The sequence below is a fragment of the Mastomys coucha genome, unplaced genomic scaffold (genome assembly GCF_008632895.1).
Source record: "Mastomys coucha isolate ucsf_1 unplaced genomic scaffold, UCSF_Mcou_1 pScaffold8, whole genome shotgun sequence".
NCBI lineage: Eukaryota > Metazoa > Chordata > Mammalia > Rodentia > Muridae > Mastomys > Mastomys coucha.
Genome location: NW_022196914.1, coordinates 68,137,387 through 68,158,199, shown reverse-complemented (window position 1 = coordinate 68,158,199; position 20,813 = coordinate 68,137,387). Strand labels below are relative to the sequence as shown.

Genomic DNA, 20,813 nt, shown 5'->3' with positions numbered 1-20,813 from the left:
TTGGTGTTTTCTGCAGGCTTCTGGCTGTGAAATGAAATTGGAAGCCCTTTAGCCACATGGATAATACAGGACCTGAATACAAATGTCACATGTCACCATCAGGACCCACTGTGAGACAATAGTGTTCCCACTCCAACATTGCACCATTACAGATCATTTAAATATGGGGATTACATTTAAACTAAAAGCCCCATTTGCCTTTTACTGCAATTTAAATGTCCTCTTAGCAAAAGCTAAGTGACAAATTAAATGGAAAAAGTGCCCACATTTTTAAAGCTGTAATGCAAAACAACCTTTTATTGCTTCTCATGTGCCACGGATGAATCATTACACTTGTCAACCCTAAACCAAGCCGTAATTGGAGTAGCTCCTGCTATCACCGTGGGGCCGTTCCCTCCGTGACAGCTTAATAAAGCCGAAACTGTTAAATTAAATCTCAGATGCTTAACTCCTTAGCACCAGTGGATTCGATGGGTCCATGTCTGGCAGTGGCCAATGCACCAGGAAAGGAAAAAAAAAAAAGATTTCCTGGCACGAAAGCTTCCGTGGGCTAAGAGTGAGCAGGCACCCTAGCCAAGTAACTCCGCTTCTTGGCAAAGGACTTGGAGCCATCAGGTTGTCAGCCAGGAGATGACAGCATCTTTTTCAGAAGACCAGATAGCCCCCTTCCCAAGATGTGTAACTTTCTGGTTAGATGTGATTTATGAAGTTTCACACTGTTGATGCTTCAGAAGTAGTTGAAAGTAACACATTTTTTTTTTTTTTTAACTTTTCCTCTTCATATAAATATGCAAAGTTGGTTTCGGTAGCCCATTTCTTCCCCCATTCTCCAGCCCCCAGAGAGGCTACTTGTTCCCAGGGTTTCCTGTGACTGATACTCATTCAGTCTGAGGTAATCTTTGCTACTTTCTCCCAGATGCTCATAATGTGGGATCGAATAGATACAGATGCATTCTGTTAGGACCTTGTTATTACACCTCATTTGCACATGCATTCATCTTGTGTATGAATCAGTTTCTCAAATATTAATTTTCCTCTCTCTGTGTGATACTCATTTTCCAAAACACACAACAGTATTCTGAAGATGAGCAACTTTGTGTCCTCAGCAGCTATGGGTGAAAGTAGTACAATCTTAAGACAGAAAAGAAAGCCCACGGTGATGGTGGAGAGGCCGCAGGTTTGATCAAGGCTCTGCCTTTGGCGACTCATCAAAGACATACGTCTGCTCTTGCAGGCTTTATTAGTGTATTCTCTGGAAAGCAGATCTTAGAAATAACTTGTGGATTGAAAGAGCAGCCCCGTGCTGACTTGTGACAAGCACACCTAATGTTAGCCCTAAGAGCTGCCTGTTCCCTGGGCTTAATCACTGTGCAAGTCTTTAGGGTGTGGAGGGGTATAGTGTACCTCTCCTAGGCTTCAGTGGGTCTCCTTCCATCAGTGTTTTATAAGACTGTAATTTTACTTCACATCATAAAGCTATTGGGGCTACCAGTCTATTAACACCTAGTTAAAATGGATGTCATTTAGAGGAAACAGTTAAATGCAGTTTAATTACAGTTTTGTCACTGGGAGAATTCTTAGTTTCATTTTCAAGTGTTGTGTAATACCTTTCCCCACGTTTGTTAGCTTTCTCTGAAAGAAAACCACCATGAGCTTTGCTGTCTGGTCCATGGAGCCTTCTCAATAGGAAGAAGAGGGACGGCAAGGGCAGAGCAAACCCATACTGATCTTTTTCACATAGTTCACGTAGTTCCCTTGGAAGCCTTTTAACATCTTCTCCTCCGAGGACCCACTTCTTTGTGAGTACAAATAGGCAGAATGAAGTATTTCTTTCTAATTCTAGTTTCATTTGAAGGATAAGGCGACAGCTACCTCGTCCCAGAGGCAGGAGTGAGACCAAGTGGTAGTTGCAGAGGCTTGGAGTCAGGGTAAACTTGCGGTCACCAGTAGAGAACTCACCCACCAATTGCAGCCATATTTATGGAAAAATACTAAAAAAAATGACCTGCTTCCTCGACCCAAATGTTCTCTCTTTTGCATCCCAGACACCAAAAAAAACAGTTCGTCTGCACCTACCTTGTTATTCTTGAAGTCACACATTCAGAATAAATCCTCTTAATTTAGGATGCTCTTTGTTCACAGACAGAAATAAACGTCTAAACGTTCTGTACTGGGAAACATCATCTTACATCTCTGAATGCAGCAGTCTTAATAACTACCATCCTAATTTTCTGTGGTAAATTCAGACTCTGACACATATTGAAATCAGGTGTGGTGATGCTAACCCGATTGAGGAGTCTCCTGCTTTGTTTTGCACCAGAAGCTGGAGAGCATTCCAAAATGGCTTGTTGTGTTCAGGCTTACTTTGTCAGGGCCGTGGAGCAAACAGCAGTCCTAGAATGCCCTTACAGCAGCACACGGGTGTCGGCACAGTCGGCACAGTTTGGGAAACATCCATGCAGCTGAACTTGGGGCAGAACTCAAGTGTGATGAACACCTCATCGGGGCTTGCTTGTCATCTATCGGTCTGTCTTCCCCTGGGGACAAAAAGAATACAGCTTTACTACTATATATGCTGCTGGCACCTTCTTCCCCTTCTTTCCAGAAGTTTTATTTCAGGTGACACAAAGCAGTATATCCTGACGAGTAGAGGCACTGTATCTAGATTTCTACCACAGCGATGGTTCTAATAATGAGGAGGGAGTCAAACATGCAGGCCTCGGGAGACATGTAAATTAAAAGTTGTAATGAGCAAGGAGGCCGTTGATGGTAAAAACCGACCCATGAGTGCGGTTTATAAGGTGTTGATGGGGAGGATTTACAGGGGGAGAAGTAGTACTAATATTCCAGGAAGGAGAAGCAGTGTGGACCAGGACAAGGGTAGGCTTAATGGGAAAGGTTTTTACTTTCAAAATAATAGCTGTAAAATGTCTAAGCTAGCTTTGTTCATTGATACTTAACCTAAGAGAGGAGAGGAGGGAGACAGACAGCAGAGGACCATCGTGGTGGTGGTGGTAGTGGTGTTCATTTTCTATTTTGGTGTAGCTGCTATTGGCAGCACAGTCGTCCACACTTATTTTCAAGCACTACACTCAGCATTGTATTACTTAATCCTTAAAACAACACTGTCATGTAGATATACATTTAATACTAATGTTACAAACAAAATAACAATCGTAAGAAGGCTGTAGAGTTGCCTAGACAACATTATCAGTCAGATGTCTCTGTCAAGTATTTATACTCTGCACAGGCAAGTGGCGGTGACCAAGTGGCCATGAGTCTTAGCTGAGGGGCTTGACCTGTTCACCTATCCTCACTGCCACCATCCTGGCTCAACTTGCTCCAGGCAGTCTCCCTGCCTATCAGCAGCCACATTTCCAGGGACTTGAACTTCAGGCCCTCAGGGAAGGCAAACACATTGGTGAATAACAGCTTTATGCTGCTTTTGAGAGCAATAGTGATAACAGTAAGTAAGCTGATCACAAGCACAGAACAAGTTTACAAAGTTGGGGTCCAGTGACATTTTGGTAATGGGATGCTAAAGACCTTTTAGTCAGTGTCTGTGTCCTGGACTATACCGGTCCTGATGCAGTCCTGGGGTTGGCAATACTACTTGATCGCACGCAGTCTGTAGGTTCTGTGAGCCCGCCTGCTCATAGGCAGGACGGAATGAGCTGTCTTGGTCACTGTTCCTTCCTGTGGTATAGTTCAGAGCTCTTTCCGGACACCAAGCCCTGTACATGTGTCCTCCTGCAGGGCCTGGGGTCTGTAGTTGTATGACTCCATGTTCTTTGGTCACAGGCCTGTGGATTCGCTTGCTGCGGGGTTCGGGGAGGGGAGATTTTCTGTGCTTCACAGAGTAATTTGTAGTTTAAACCAGAAGTGAGAAAGGAAAGAACATGCACTTCACAGTGAGCAAACCTATGATAAATACCTCAAGTGTAATTATCTGAACTGTCTTTCTTTTGACTGCAGTTTTCTAGGGTTTAATTACCCATTTAATATCCCATGTAGGAAAGAGAAAAACTGTAAATATGTATTAATAGGAAGTAATAGACTCTCGGGATTAAATGAGGTCATTAAAGGTCACTTGGTTTCATTACAGAACAAATTGGAGATTCTTAAAGATACTGTAGTCTAAGTTATCTGCATGTACAATTAAATCATTTATAACAAATTAGGTGGTTTAGAATAATTTCACTTTTGTGGTTTTATAAACCTGTTCTAAATATAGACTGTAGTAGTTTGGCTAAAAGTTAAGATATGGTTTGCTATAGTAAAGCTGTATATGCATACCGTATAGCATGATTTATACCAAAAACAGACGTTTTCCTTTGTTTAATGTTGTAGATCTATAACAGTTCATTGGTAATACACATTCTTCTTACATTATTGGCTAGGGTTGGTTTTAGATGTCCTCTTTTCCCCCTTAAAACAATTTCTAGTAAACTTCTGTCCCTACTTCTTCCTCTTCCTAGTAATTATTACTGTACTTTTCCCCAAGAAACAGCCACCAAGGGGTGATGTAGCTAAGATGCCCCTGCTGGGTTATGGATGGAAGACAGTGTTGTTGTGGTGTAGGATGGAGTAGTTCTCAACCTTCCTAATGCTTCAGCCCTCCCCATGAGGTAGTGACCCCAACCATTAAACTATTCTCATTGCTATTTCATAACTAATTTTGCTATTGTTATGAATCATAACGTAAATATTTTTGGAGATAGTCTTGTGCCAAAGGGGTTGCAGCCCACAGGTTGAGAAACACTGGGACAGAGTGAGGGTGGGCATGAAGTAATAAGAAAGACTGCAGAGCATTTCTTCCCTTGGTGTAGCAGCATACAAAGATTATTGAAGCCTGAAAGGCCCCATGTTAAGCCATTTGCGATTTTCAGTAGCTTTGCAGAGAATCAGGCATTGCCATGGCTAAATCGAAAGAAGGGGTATGGGAAGGCAGGCCAGAAGCAGCTACCAGGGTGGCTCTTGGTGTGAGCTGGTACAAAGCAAGGTGCATTACTGATGCCATTATTGCATTAAGTGGTAGTCTACAAGGAGGGCGAATCCAAGGATATGGGCCATGCTTGCCCTCCTTGGAAGGTTTCAGCTACTGCCCAGGAGGGCCCTAGGGCTAGAAGAGGGGAAGGAGGGATGCTAAGGCAGGAGGCAGGTCCCACTCAGGTACAGCACTGTGACTTGCTTTGTTAGATACCAGGCTTCCAAGGCACAGTTCTGTGGAATACAAAGTTCTAAGATTAGAAATACATCTATCTTCAATGGTGATTTCTTAAAAGGAGTCACTTTTCATGAGATACAACAAAGAATTACTTTGATTTAATAGATAACTTTCACATATAGTTTGGTGGCAGAAAGAATGCAAAATAGTTTATACAAGTGAATTTTTGTGATGGTACCATAGGCTTGCCTGATAATTTCATAACATTTTAATAACTTTCTTTGGAATTCTGAAATTCAGATTTAAACCATACCACTCGAGTAAGAGACTGCTGCTTTTCTCATTAGCTTATTGGAGTGAGCTGATAGCCCCGCTAGGGGCTGTGTCTTTTCCTTTGACCTGCTGATAAAGCAACCAGGAAGGGAGGGAGTGTCTGAATGTGGGTAACTCTCAGGGCTTTCTCTTGCACAGGTAACCTGTGAAGTGTAGAAGGCCAGTCTCATTTTGACCATGGTGCTATTGACTCCTTTCATTCTGGAGTATATTAGTAAATTTCAGATTTTTGCATCAGCAGACCTTGAGAAGAATATAAAAAGCATTCACAAAGTAGAAATCAGAACAGGTCCCTTGAAATGGCTTAGATTAGGAGCACAGCTTCAATGAGCCAAGATAGCATAAAAGAGGATGTCCCGGTCAGGTCCCAGTTGAACTGAAAGTCATGCTGGAGTCATTGACTGTACTGCTAAGAGATCAAAACTCCCTCTGCAATATACATCACCAGCATGCTGAGCATGCATATATGTATATGTGTGTGTATATATATATGTATGTATGTATAGCACCTCTGCTGAACAGATCGATCATAAGCAGAGCATATTCTTTCCTAGCTATATAGACCAAATCATATAAAGGGTATTTCTGAAACTATTAAACTACTAAATGTATTTAAATATTAATAGTCTCTTGTCATTGGTCTTTATTAAGACATGAAACTTTATTAAGATATGCAACATCTATTTTAAAAAACTTTTTAATCTTCTTTTAAAATGTTACATCTTCTCTCTTCCTGTTCAATTAACTAGAACATTAAAAGTAATACATGTCTTTTTCTATTTTCCTGGAAAAGGGGAAAATGTGTCTGGCATGTAGTTGGTGCTCAATAAATATTTGTGAAGATACAAGTGAGCAGAGTTAATGCACAGTGCCATCTCCTGCTTGGAAGCCTTAAGGAGCATATTTCCGATATAAACACTTGAGAAACATTACTCTTACCTGTACCATCGGTTCTTTGGTTGCCCACATATTGGTTGATCTAGCCTTCTCTGCCCAGGATATTCATGAGTGCCCATGTGTGCATGGGTATACACACGTGCATACTGAAATGCAAACAGTTTAGAGTACAGAAGGGCACCGATCCCCCCCCCCTTGCTATCCGTGCTGCAGGTAATCTATTGCATTAATCATGTAGCCTGTGGGAAATGCATGGGGAGTGATTATACTATCATACACAATGCAATCAGCATGAAGCACTTGTCAAGACCAATACATCAAAGTTTAATTCAGTAATAGGACGAATTAGAGCAAAATGAAACATTCTGCTCTCTAGGAAACCCAGCACCCACCGTAAGCTTTTTTTTTGCACTCAATAGAAAAGTCGGTTCATTCCAAAATTGTTTTTATGAACAAGTTGGCATTCCAGTTAGATAGACAACCTGTCCCCCACCTGCCTCCCACCCCCGGTCTTTCATACAAGTGTGGTGCTAAAGTGTGGACTTGACCAACAATACTCTAGAATGCTCAGCACTGGTAAATTTGATCACTTCTTAGTCCAGCTTTGGATGGATTTCTGTCCTAATTGACTCTCAGTGCCCAGCAAAAGGAAGAGGATGGTTCAGGTACTCGTCAGCCTAAATATGGGTCATTCCTTTGCCAGAGGAATAGTAGGCCAATTTACAGGAACCTACTTGTGTGTCCTGTAGTACTGTGTACCAAAGATGTGTATGTGTGCTGCAGTAATGTATTGGGGAGCTCACAGCCTTAGAGTCTAGTCAGGACACAGAATAAATAAATGAGAAATTAAAAACAGCCCAAGACAACCGCAGAAGCATTATATAATATAGAGCATGCTGCAGAAACAATTTGAGGATCGATCCCATACATTTCATATGTTAAAATGAAGTAAGTCACTGTTATAAGAACTTACTTGCCAACCGACTCCTTTCAGAAATAGATTTATATGAAGTTGGAGTCATGGCCATTGAATGAACCATGAAACTGTTTTTAAAGATGGCTCAGTCATATAACCAGTGCAGAACACCTAAAATTGTTCTTGCGGGTTCCCAAGTTCACATTCCTTTATTGCCTATTGGCTGTGTTTGCTATGTATCTCAGGGTAAGAAACCATCTGCCTGCCCCTGTGCCTTTCTCTCTTCATTTCTGATTTTTTTTTCCCTGTCTTTCATTTTCTCCCTCCCTCCCTTAAAAAGGAGAGGGATGTTGAGGGTGTGGAAAAGCCTTTCTGTGATCTCCTACAGAGTGAAGCTCCTAATGAAGGCAAGCTCACAGTATCAGGAGATCAAATGCAAGGGGAAGCTTGTTTATCAGATAATGAACACGATCCAGGATGTCAGTTAACTCCTTTTAACTATTTTCCTTCTTGACCAAAAAACAAAACACAATGACAACAAAAAATGTTATTTAAAAATGTTCTGGGAGCCTGGCTATATCATAACTAATCATCATATCATATAACATGCCATTTAGCGGGAAGTTCGGTAGTGCGTAACCCAGGTAGTTGGCAAAACTTGTCTCACTATATCCCTTGGGTCTGATTTTGAAAAATTTCCAGAGATGTTTTAATAAATTAAAAGCTAGCGTATCAAATGTAAAGAAGAATGTTTTGCCAGTTAAACTTAACTTTCCAAACAGGGAGTGACTGATATATTAAAACTTCATTATGCTGATAATAACAGTGTCATAATTAGGGTCACGGTTTTCATGTGTCTGACCCGAGAAGTTTTGTGACTGTAGTTTTTCTAGCACAACTAATTATGCCCGTGATCTATTGGTGACTGCAATTAGTTATTTCATGGCCTCTAAATAAATACGATTAGATAATTGGACCATGCGTGAAATTTATACTATTATAATAGCCTCTGAGAACAAAAATAAATACTGTGAATTATTTTATAATTGTTGAACCCTTGGAAGGACTAAGAGTGATTGCTCTTCCTTGCCTGCTACTACCTGGTAAGGCTTGGCACTCGGATGTAGACATTGAACTTTCTATCTAACAGGACTTGTGCTTATGGATATGGAACAAGGGAAAATGAACCTTGAACATGTACATTCTCTGTTAAGAGATTGGGATGGCACTTGTCTTGCTCCTCTGCCCTGTACTGGCCTGGCCCTTTTCCTGGTTGTCCCCATCTCTGCTTTCCAGTGTCATGTACACTAGTTAATTATTCTAGAAATTAGGGAAAAGAGACCATTTATAAATGATTCCAAAGAAGATGAACAGCTTTAATTAATCTACCTCCTTTCCCCTCTTAAAAAACACCCCACAAAAATCTATGACCTTTAATCACTAAATTGATTTGATATTAACGACAGCAACCAAACACGAGAAAACAGAAAATGCAGTGAGAGTCTGCAGCTGATTTATTTGCTCACAATTCATAATGCCATATCTGGCAATCTACTCCACCAGGCAGAGAGGTCCCTCTGTCACGTGCATCACCCCAGATGCTGATGCAGACTTAACTCTAACCAAGCTGGCCTTGGTGTGTCCAGACACAGCAGATTTCACCTGACTTAAATATCAGTTGTGAAACTTGTGTTACTGCCGTTTACCCATGTACTGTTTTAATCTGAAATTACTTCCTGTGCCTGTCATGTTGTTTAATTGTGCTTTTATTTAGGTAGATCTGTGGTTCTTGTTGTATGTACTTTTCCTTATATGATCTGAGTATATAAGAACACAGTTGGCGGTGGGTAGAGAGATAGCTTATCGGTTTAGAGCACTGGCTGCTCTTACAGAGAACCCAGACTTGGTTCCTAGCACTCATACAGTGGTTCACAGCCACCTATAACTCCTGTTCCAAAAGATCAGGACCTTCACATGGTATACGTGCGCGTGCACACACACACACACACACACACACACACGGCAAACAGACATTCATGCAGGCAAAACATTCATACAATAAAAATAAAGATACACTTTTTAAAAAAACAGGTAAATAAAGCACAGGGTTACTAGCTGTAAGGATTTCAGAATACTCATAATGTTAGCGAATAAAATATGTATACTTCTAAAATTCAAAGGATGAAATGGTTCTGTCAAAACACTAAAATCATTAGTCTTGGAATTTGCATAAATCCCAAACCTTTTGGTTCCATAGCTGGACTAAAGGCTAGATTGCTATAGTATTTAAAGACATGTTTCAGTGGCTGACCATGAGCCTCAGGCCGGATTCTTCCTCCTTCCCTCAACGGCATCCTCTCTGAACTTTCAGTTGCTTTGTCTACACAGTAGTGCTTTTTGTTTGTTTGTTTATAGGGTAATACGATAATTATGTAAATATTTAAAACAGGGTTAATGTGTTATTTAAAGCAAGGTTAATGTGAGGTAAAGATTCAGTTAAAATGACAGCAATTATTGTCAGGTAAATAAGTATAGATGCCATTCACTTTTAGAAATGCTAGTTGAATTAGACCGAACAATCTTTGTACCCTAAAGATAGACATTTAAGAACGTTAAATGTGGAATCTAATTAGAAACCCAACATGTGTAACTTGATATTGTTAGGATTCTCCTTGAAGGGATAAAAATTTGCATACAAAGCAGCATGTAATAATAATGCAGTGTGTTTGGATACCTCCTATTTTGTTAAGTTTTTATAATGGCTTCTTGTTGTTTGGCTTACAGCTCTTTCATCTGTTGAGTGATTTATTTGAACTTGATTATTTAAGCTAATGATATTCATGCACAAGTTCTCAGTTGTGGAGGCTCATCTTGTGTACTGTAGGATCAACCAGTGTCTCTGGGATTTATTTTATATGACCAAAATAACACCTCATGGTCAGATACCTCCTAGAAGGGCATAGAATCATCCCTGTCTGAGAGCCATTGTGAATGCTGAGTTGCATTTTAGAAAGAAAAAATTACAGCAGTAAGGCTAATGCCCTGTACCTTGATGCACACACCAAGTCATCATATGATAGACAGATTGTCTGTGTTGATCACTTCTTTAAAAGGTCTAAGTGACGTTACACCATTTTATTAGTGATACGTATTTGATGAGTTCTTGGCCCCAGTTTTCTTGGTAGGATTTCAACACGCCTATAGTAGCAATTCAGCCTGATATGTTTATAGAGAGGTACCCTTTGTACTTCCAGGAATAAGTCATTGATCAATCTTTGTCAGTGGGTGGCCATTCACTTTCTACCCAAATGCAGAGTTATCTACTACCCTCAAAATGGAATCAAAGCTGCTTATAAAATGGAGTCTCAATTTAAGGTATAGACTGAAAAAAAAATCAATTTTCCATAGTTTGTGGTAACTTAGAACAGGGCACAACCTGATCTTACCAACAATAGAGAATAAAGTCTTACAAATTTAATATAATAGTTGGTTAGCCTGACTAGTTAATTTTTTATCTCATGCAAAATTATAGCCAGTAGTTAGAAAAATAAAAGCACTAAAAATACCATATTTAAAAACAGATAATCATCTTTGGCAATTGTGATGGACTAAGATTGCCACAGATTGTTTGCTTTTCTCTCTGTGGTACGACATCAGTGTTTATTCTCCTGAGTCTGGGCAAATTTTATCATTTGAGACGGTTGTGGGTCAAAACTTGAACAGGAGAGCAGCAACATCTGCTTCTTCGTCTTGGAAGTTTATTTGTGGAGTTTCTGTGTGAAGCATGGCAGTCTGCGGCTTGGTGAAGTCTACAGTTGGCAGGAACCTAAGTGTAGAACTCCGTGTGAATTAGGTAGAAAGTGTTGTTCCTTTGTTTCAGTTGGGGAACTGGCACCACAGAGGCTCAGTGGATTCATTCAGAGTTGTATGGTTGGTCATCCATATTTTGTCCTTTTAAGACCAGTGGTTTTTGGTGAAAAAAAAATTATTGTTTTTGAAAATGTAAACAGTGAGTGTTTGAGGTAGGGTAAAATGGTATTGATAATTCACATGTCTCAATGTCTTAAGCTGGTGGGTACAATTAATTCTCATCACCCACTTTTACTGAGAGTAGACCTGGGTTCACTAGTATTGTTATTGGCAGGATGCAGTAGTAGTCAGAAAGACTTCAGAACAGCCCGTGTTCTGTCCTGCACCTTCTTGATCATGTTCTCTAACAAGGTGTCGTTAGATACAGAATGCGGGTGAGCCTGAGATTGCTAAGAAGACAGAACTCTTTTTCTTAGGGAGAAGTATTTGCACTTCTCCTTGGGTGAAGGACTTACTTCCCTAGTTTTGGGTTATTTTCCTTGATGTTGTCCAGCTAAAACCACAGACTGAGTAAACACTAGGCAGGGCAGTAGACAGGGAAGAATGAATGTGTGCTGGATGGTTGTATTAGTGACTTTTCTCTATAGTTATGATAAAACACCATGACCATAGTAACTTGGAGGAGGCTTCCTTTGTCTTCCTTCCAGTTTCAGAGGACTAATAGGTAGGCATGGTGGCAGATGCAGAGAACTTGAACATACATCTTCTAACCCAGGCACAAACATATAATCTATATATTGAGGCTATATAATCTCAAAGCCGTAATGCACTTCCTGAAACCTCCCAAACAGCACCAGCAACTGGGAACCAGATATCAAATGTCTGAGCCTGCCAGGTGTGGTAGTGCACACCTTCAATCCCAGCACATGAGAGGCAGAGGCAAGCAGATCTTTGAATTTGAGGCCAGCCTGGTCTACAGAGAGAGTTCCAGGACAGCCAAGGCTACACACACACAAACCCTGTCTGTGATGGTTTGTATATAGAAGGTGTAGCCTTGTTGGGGTAGGTGGAGCCTTGTTGGAGTAGGTGTGTCACTGTGGGTGTGGACTTTAACACCCTTTTCCAGCTGCCTGGAAGCCAGTATTCTGCGGCCTTCACGTGAAGATGTAGAACTCTCAGCTCCTCCCACCCATGTCTGCCTGGATGTTGCCATGTTTGCACCTTGATAATGGACTGAACCTCCAAGCCTGTAAGCCAGCCCCAATTAAATGTTGTCTTTATGAGAGTTGCCTTGGTCATGGTATCTGTTCTCAGCAGTAAAACCCTAAAAAACTAAAAAACCCACAAAAACTAATGTGTTTTGAATATGCCTGGCCCAGGGAGTGGCACTATTAGGAGGCGTGGCCTTGTTAGAGTAGGTATGTTATTGTGGGCTTTGGCTTTAAGACCCTCGTCCTAGCTGCCTTTGGGACAAGAGGTGGAACTCTCAGCTCATCCAGCCCCATGATTGCCTGGATGCTACCATGCTCTTGCCTTAATAATAATGAACTGAATCTCTAAACTTATAAGCCAGCCCCAATGAAGTGTTTTCTTTTATAAGAATTGCCTTGTGAATTGGTGTGATGGCTCAGTGGTTAAGAGCACTGACTGCTCTTCTGAAGGACCTGAGTTCAAATCCCAGCAACCACATGGTGGGTCACAACCATCCATGATGCCTTGGTCAGTACAACCCTAACTAAGACAACGAACAAACAGAAGAAGACTTGGAATTCAAATGCCTGAGCCTATGGGATGCATATCTCACCTGAGTCACCACATTCCACACCCTGGCCCCATAGGTTCATGGCCATATCATAATGCAAAAAGGTATATAGTCCAACTTGAAACTAACCCATGGTCTGTCACATCCTCGACACAGTTTTAAATGTCCAAAGTCTCTTCGGAGACTCAGGATAAGCTGAGCTGTAACCCCCTGCACCATATCTTGTAACTCTTTGTTCAGTGACTGGCTCTCTACTTTCAAAGTGCCCCTCAAGCTTTGCTGCCTGCATCATATGTTTCTTGGTCTGGTTCTGCTCCATGTATGAAGCTCTCCTTGGCAGATGTCTCACAACTCAACATCTCACATCTCCAGCATCTTGGATCTCCACTGCAATCCAGGCTTTACTTGAACAGCTTCATTTAATGACCTCCTCTAGTCTCTTGCCCTCTCAGGACCTCCATCCAGGAACTCCTCTACCACATGAAAGAAAAAAATTGGCTTATGGTTCCAGAGGGACAAGAGTCCACGTAACAGCAAGTGGCAGGCATGGTGATGGAGCAGGATGCTAAAGCTTACTCCTTTAAACCCAAGCACAAAGCAGAGAGTGTGAGTTGGAAGTTGGACAAGGCTATCTAATCTCAAAGCCCGCCCCTAGTGAGCATTAGGCTATACCACCTGAACCTCCCAAACAGTTAAGCCAGCTGGGAATCACGGGTTCAGATGCCTGAACTTACAGGGAGCATTTCTGAGTCCAATCACCACAGTGGTAGGAAAAGCTAGAGCTGTGTCTGGGCCATACACCATGGATTTGGTACTGGCATCCTTTACTTGGATGAACTGAACGTGGAGATCAGTGTCAATATCTGGAGTTTGTTTTCATTCTAATCCATAACAAGTATTCATCCTATCACAGAACCCAGAAGTTCTTCCAGTGTGTCCTGCAGGTCCACTGCAGTGCCCTGGAAATGCTGGCTCCTAACTGAACCTCACCACTTTCCCACTGAATCCCTGAAAGAGTTAGTATTTCAGAGAAACCATAGAGTGGGGTTTAATCCTTCAAGAACTTCACTCTCAGAGCTACAAATACTTCAGGCACACTGGAGGGAAAGGAGATAAATGTTCAGAGTGGGACTCTGAATTAACAAAATTTGGAGAATGACTTATTCAATTTAGCTAATTTGGTTATTAAAGCTAATTACAACCTTTGTAGTGATGAATGTTAAGATAAAAAGCCGTATCTGGTATGGCACTAAACTTGAGTCTAGCATTAAGAACACCCATTCAGGATGAAACCTCGCTTTAAGGAGGTGAGCAATAAAAGGATGTTTCAAGCAAATTAAATAAAGACTTAAGTTGTTGGGGTTTTTTGGTTTTTTTATTTTTTTAAAAGAATGTCTCCTTCTGTAAAATGGAAATTTACTAGCTAGAGAAATGCAAGCATGAAAATCCAAGGCAAGTTTTTATGAATTTCTCTCTTTCTCCAGTCATATAGAAATCCTTGTTGAAATGAGCCAAGCGTACCTTGGACCTTGTATTAAGGGCTCCTGTCTCTGGTGTGATCCTTCTCACACCTACAGTCTGGATATTTGTAGCCATCCCAGCTGCACATGAGGACATCTTAACTCTTAGTTTCTGAGAAGCTGAGCCTTTGGAGGGAATTAGACCGTGAGGTCTTGTAGATAGAATTAATGCCTTTCCAAAGAACCCTGGCCAAGGCATGCCAGTGTGCTTTGTAGGGATGCCTATCAGGAAGGGTCAGTCACTGGATGCCAAAATTGCTCAAACCTTGCTCTTGCTCTTTGGCCTCTTCTTCTCCTGGCTAGGAAATGTAGCTACAGCAACCAAACTGACTTAGGACATTCAACATGGAAATAGTCATTTTTGGAGAGAATTACTATAATGAGTTAATGGGATATGCTTGCAGGGTTTTAAATAATGTACCTTGCAGCATATGGTGGGCATCCAGTAAACGGCATCTTGCTTGGTTTTTCCTTCAGTGGTCACAAATGTTAACCGTTCTGTACTGTGAACACTACAGAAACACTAAAATATGGTTTTCACTGACCAGAGTGAGTCTGCATCCATGTATCCAGATTACTTTGTTGTTTAATATGGCTATACTATAGTCTTTTTTTGATCCACTCACTAGTTAAAGGGCATTCAGATTGTCTGTTGTTGTTGTTGTTGTTGTTGCTACTGTTGCAGTTGTTGCTGTTGTTATCAGTCCAGCTGCCATAAGCATATCTTTCCAGGTGTGTGTTTAATTTTTAATTCTGCTGGGCTGATGTGTAGGAATGAGTTCTGGATCCTGTTGTAAAGTGACTTGCAGGTGGCTGTCCACTATGTTAGCTCCTTCAGCAGTTCATGAGGGTTCCTATAGTCTGCCTCTTTGCCCCTTTGCCTGCAGTTGTTCCTGCCTTGTCTCACTGTGATTGTAACTTACATTGTCCTAGCCATTAATTATGTTGAGCACATTTGTTTGTTTGTTTCTGCAGACTGCTCAGGCTTTATTTTCTCTTTAATGGAATATCTTTCTATAGTTCTTTTACACTTTTAAAAGAACACTTCACAGAATATTGGTGTGGAAATTTCCTGTCCATGAGTAGCTTTTCTCTTCTTCAATACTCTCTCCACCAGTGGTGTATTTGTTCAACTACTGAACTTATATTGACACATTATTTAACTCAAAATGCTCATGGTTTTTCAGGAGAGTTGACACTAAGAGCTGTGCATTTCATGGGTTTAGATGAAGTGGTGACATATGCCTGCCTCTAAAGTCTCCTACTCTTGAGTAGTTTCACCATCTTAAATATTTTCTGTCTTTCCATTTTGATGCCTTTCTTTTCCCTAATTCCTGGAGCAACCACTAATATCCCTCCTCCATCTCCATTAGCTTGCTTTTTTCCAGATGTTCCCTGGCTCAAATGCTGTCGTATGGCGCCTTTCAGGTTGGTTTCCCTTACTCAGCAGTGGCTCGCTCTCCTCCATGTGGCCGGCCACTTGCTTGGCTCATTGTGTTGGTTTATACAGTTTTCTTTACGACTGTTGAGAAGGCTGTATGTACTTGGATTGTTGCTCATTGTCACAACTGTGACTTGAGGATTCCTTCTCTTGTTGTGTAACTCCTTGTCATTCTCCCGTCTTTGTAGAACACAGTTTTTAATTTGCTCAAAGCCCACTTCATCAGTTTTTCTTTCATGATCACACTTTTGGCTAATACTTTTTACCTAACTCAAAGGTATTTTACGGGAAGCTTTATGGCCTTAAGCTTGATATTTAGGCATGTGGTCTACTTTTATTTGTTTACTTGGTTGATAGTGTTGGGGTAGTCACTACTTTTCTGTCCCCGTGTTCTGTCAGTTACTGAGGGAGGAGTATGGAAGTCTATGATAAGCTGAAACCTTTAACAGTTCTGATGGTTTGCTGGGCTGTTAAAGCCTTAAGTACAGCATAGGATTGTCTCTAGGAAGAGCATTTATCATCACGTAATGTCTGACTCCATACCTGTCCTCAAGTCTACAGTAAGGTCCCTCCACCTTTATTTTGATAGTCTTTCTTTTTAATTCTTTTACATTTATTGTCATACTTTATAGATACCGTAATACTGGCTCTTAACCTTTAATCTGGCTTGATTGCCCCTTTTGGTGATTAGAACATAGATATGTTATACATATGTATATGAGTATTTGGTAGAGCGAAGAATTGAACCCATGGCCTTGAGAATGTTAAGTTGGTCACGGAGTTACATCACTAATTCCAGAACACTTGTATCTCATGAAGTCATTGATATGGTTGAATATATTTGCTTGTTTTATTTCCTTTGTTTCTCTTCACTCTGTACTGACTTGTTTTCTGTAACTATTTTTGTGATCTTTATCTTAATTCAGGCTTTGTTTAATTTGACTTTGGTTATCCTTTTTATTTATATATTTTAAGTGGCATTATATAGCAAATATGCCTACACCTAATATTGAATTAACCTTTGCTATATTAAATGAAATATAAAGTCTAATAATCATAGATCTCTTATTTCTATGTTACAGTTGTTAGTGTATATTTTATATTTTATTCATGTACAGATTCATAAGACAGTGTTCGTGAACTTTTTGTTTTGAGCATTAATACATATTTCCAAAAAGCAAAAGTGGGAAAAATAGTTTATTTCCTCAGACATCATTCCTGTTATTCGTTACTCTTAGACAGTCTGCTTTCTTTTTGGTGGTATTTCTCTTTAATCAAGAATACGTGGCTTTAGCATTTTTCTAAAATAGATCATTTAGCAATGAATGCTGTGGTTTCCTTATCTGAGAATGTCTGGGTCTCCCTGTGTTTCCTGGGTGATAGATATTGTCACTGCCCATAGAATTCGGCATTGGCTTTCCAGTTCCATTTAACACTCAACAGATATTATTCATTGTATCCTGTCCTGTGTGGTTTCTGGTGGGAAATCAGTTATTTGAACCATTATTCTATAGCTGGTTTTCATTTTTGGTTGTTGGTTTGGTTTGGCTTTGGGTGAGTGTGTGTGTGTGTGTGTGTGTGTGTGTGCGCGCGTGCGTGTTTGTTGTTTTGGTTTTTATTTTTTATTTTGATTTTTGGCAGTTTGGGTATGCTATGGTTGGTCATGGTTCTCTCCGAGCTGACCCTTTTGTGAGGTTGACTAAGCTGCTTATATCTGTAAATTAATATCATTCTGTAAATCTGAACAGGTTTTAGTAATTATTTCTTCCAAAGTTTTTTTTACTTCTCATCTTCTTGTAATCCAGTGACAGGCTGACCAAGCTTTGCCTTTTGTCTACCTGTGTAAAGAATCTATTGAACACATCTAGTTGGTCTCTGTGTGTCCCATGAGGTAGCTTCTCCTAGGCTCACTCTTCCCATGTCATCGCTCTTCAGCTTTTGGCCCCATTCTATACTACTATTTCACATACTGTTTTTTACTTACAGAATTTCTGTTTAGTTCCTTTTCATAGTTTGCATTTCATTACTGAGGATGATGTTAACATTTTTTTCTTAAATGCTTTTACCTTCATCTAGCAGAGCACAGTTACTGTTGCTATCAAGTCTCTAATTCTGACATCTTGCTCATCCTACTTGACATCTGTTAGGAGCTGACACATTTTCCTGTTTCTTTGTAGACATTTTAAATATTATAAATGACAGAATTCGATTAAAACTCTCTAGAGAGTGAAAAACTGAAAACAACAAACCAAGGTGATGGGACCATAACTTGTCATGACACTTTTGGGTGAGAGTTCAGAGTCAGGGGTCTGAGCCTTGGCCGTTGTGCCTTGCTCCTGTCCCATGTGCATGCCATGATGAGGACTTGGACAGTCCCTCTGACCGTCTCTGGGTTGGCATTCCTCCTTTCCCAGGACTTGCTGGGGGAAAAAAATCAAGCTTCAGGTTTTTCGTGCATTTGCTCCTGTAGAGTTCCTTGAGTGAAGTTTTTAATCTGACATCAAATCCAGGAGAAGAGAAGTTGGGTGAAGGGGTAATGGAAAAGAAGGGTCCCCTTTCTGTCCAGGCCCTCTCCCAGGCCAGCTCTCATCTGCTTATTTCTCAGTCTTTGTTTCTAGGTTTTCCATTTGTCCAGAGGTTTTCTGTGTCCAGAGGTTTCTTGGGAGGAAGAGACACTGTGGTGAGCTGACCATCTTGGCTGACCATGTTTTGTTTATAACTGGCAATTAGAGAGTTTTTAAATGTACACTGTAAATACCTGTGGCTTAGACAAGCTGAAGCTGTTTTTTTGTTTTTTAAAATAATAAAAACTTTATTTCATTTTACAGTTTTAAGTTTTTAAGCTACTTTACATTGACAGTATCGGGTTCAGTAAATATGAAAAACTGTTAAGCATTGCTTTTGGGCAAAGAAAACAGCATCTGTCTTGTTCATTCCTACCTTTCTTACCCAGCTGACTGAGATTAAATAAAACAGAGACAGCCACACATGTCTAGTTCCTAGAGAAAACATTGTGAATGTTTGGGGGCATTGGTATCACCCTATTGAGGAATTAATATTTTAAAATATGTGAAATATTTGTGTTAACCACCTTTTAAAACTATGTAGAAAGCATAACAAATTCACCATTATCTTATTTAAATGATGAGGTATTACTTTCCCCTAAATTCCTCTACACTTTTCCTTTTGAAAAACCTAGTGAAAATTTTATTCGTATGCCTCTTAGCATTTAGTGGTTAAATGAAGATTGGTACCTGTGAGATGGCTTAGGAAAGTGTGCTTAATGGAACTTACTTTCTATTTTGTTTTGTTTTGTTGTCTCTGAGACAGTATTTCATTGGTCTGGAACTCACTGTGTACCACAAGTGAGTTTCCTGCCTTAGCTTCCCAAGGGACAGCTGTGTGTCATCTTGCCTGCCTTTGAGTTTTAGTTGTAAACAATTTATTTTACTGACTTCTAAACTATTACTTCATTTACATATGTGTATGTGCATGTATGAGAATGTGTGTACATGCATATAACTATGGGTACTAATTAGTAAACATAAGTAAGGAGTCTAGGAAACTGTGTTATCCTTTTATTATATGTAGATATTCTTTGAAAGTAAATTTGATCTGGGGGAAGAATGATGTGGAGTAGTATATTGCAGTACCAGTGTTCACACTCTGTTTCAATTGAGCCCTATGATTGTTTGTTGCTGGCTTAAATATATAAAGTAATGAAAGTAAGAAAGTAATGACAGCACGTGTGAAGTACTCATCTTTGTGTGGAACAGCTCTTTGGTGCTCAGTTTAAGCTTAGACTCTGTGATGCCTTCTATCAGGGAAACTGGCAAGCTCGTTTTCATCTTGAAGTGATTCAGGCTTTTTCTTTAGCTGTTAGTTGTGAACATTTTTATAATTTTTGAACTGTATTTCTTTGTCCTCTTTAAATTAGGTGCTCTGTGGATGTGCATCGTTTTAAACCCCCACTGTAAGTTGGAGCAAAAGGCCAGCTGGCTAAAGCAGCTGAAAAAATGGAACAGTGTTGATGTCTGTCCGTGGGAAGATGGAAATCATGGCAGTGAATTACCCAACCTAACCAATGCTCTGCCTCAGGGTGCAAACGCCAACCAAGGTGAGTCCACAGTGGTGGCCTGCCCATGCTTACCTGCTTCCTCGTGCGCATCTTTGTAATGTCAACAGATAGTGGACTTACTTAATTCAAGGACAATCCATGTTTCTCTTAAATGCCTGCATGTGTTTTAATTTTAACTGGACACATTGTATGCTTTTAAAAATAGTTACACAATGCAGGTAGATATGATAATACTTTATACTAGTGTGGATTAAAATGATCTACTAATGGTTTAGTTTGAATTTTACTTTTTAATTAAAAATACGGAGTGGGGCATTATTGAGTTACTGTGTACAACAGTGTTGAGAGACTTGAGGAATGTGTTTTCTGGCTCTTTTGGGCCAGTATGTACTTTTCTTTAGAGTCTAGCATAGATATGTGAACTAAAGGCACTGTGTTACTATTGGCACTTGCGTCAAGGAACTTCTTTATTGTGAAAAGATTGTGTAGTTTATTTGGTCCAACCCAGAGGTGAACAGTGCCCTCAGTCTGAGACAACCAAGAAATGTTCCCACATGGTTCTGGAATAATCCATGATTTTATCCTGTAGTTTCGGTTTCTCTTCTGTCCTTTAAAAACAAACGACTCCTTGGCTTCATTTTCATCTGTGAGATGCTGCTGAATTTTCTGGTCTTTTTCAGAATCACATTCTTAACTTGTTAAGTCTTGGACAAATCTACTGTCATTTGTACCAATATTCTGGAATGATTTTATGCTTGGTGGGGGATTTGAAAGTGATTTAAGTCACACGATAGAAGCAGGGTTGGGATTAACATTGGAAGAATCCAGAATCAAGCATTCTTTGCTGATCAGCAGAGGAGTTGCTATTCCTAAAGAGAATGCTGTGCAG

At 40.2% G+C, this 20,813-nt stretch overlaps 1 protein-coding gene across 1 annotated transcript in view; it reads left to right on the top strand.

Annotated features, from left to right (window-relative positions):
* Zswim6 (zinc finger SWIM-type containing 6) overlaps window positions 1–20,813 on the top strand; it is a 164,152-nt gene that overhangs the window by 121,306 nt on the left and 22,033 nt on the right. Inside the window, exon 5 of the mRNA XM_031359948.1 lies at window positions 19,784–19,963. Coding sequence (XP_031215808.1) covers window positions 19,784–19,963 — 180 coding nt within the window. The remainder of the gene's footprint in view (window positions 1–19,783; window positions 19,964–20,813) is intronic.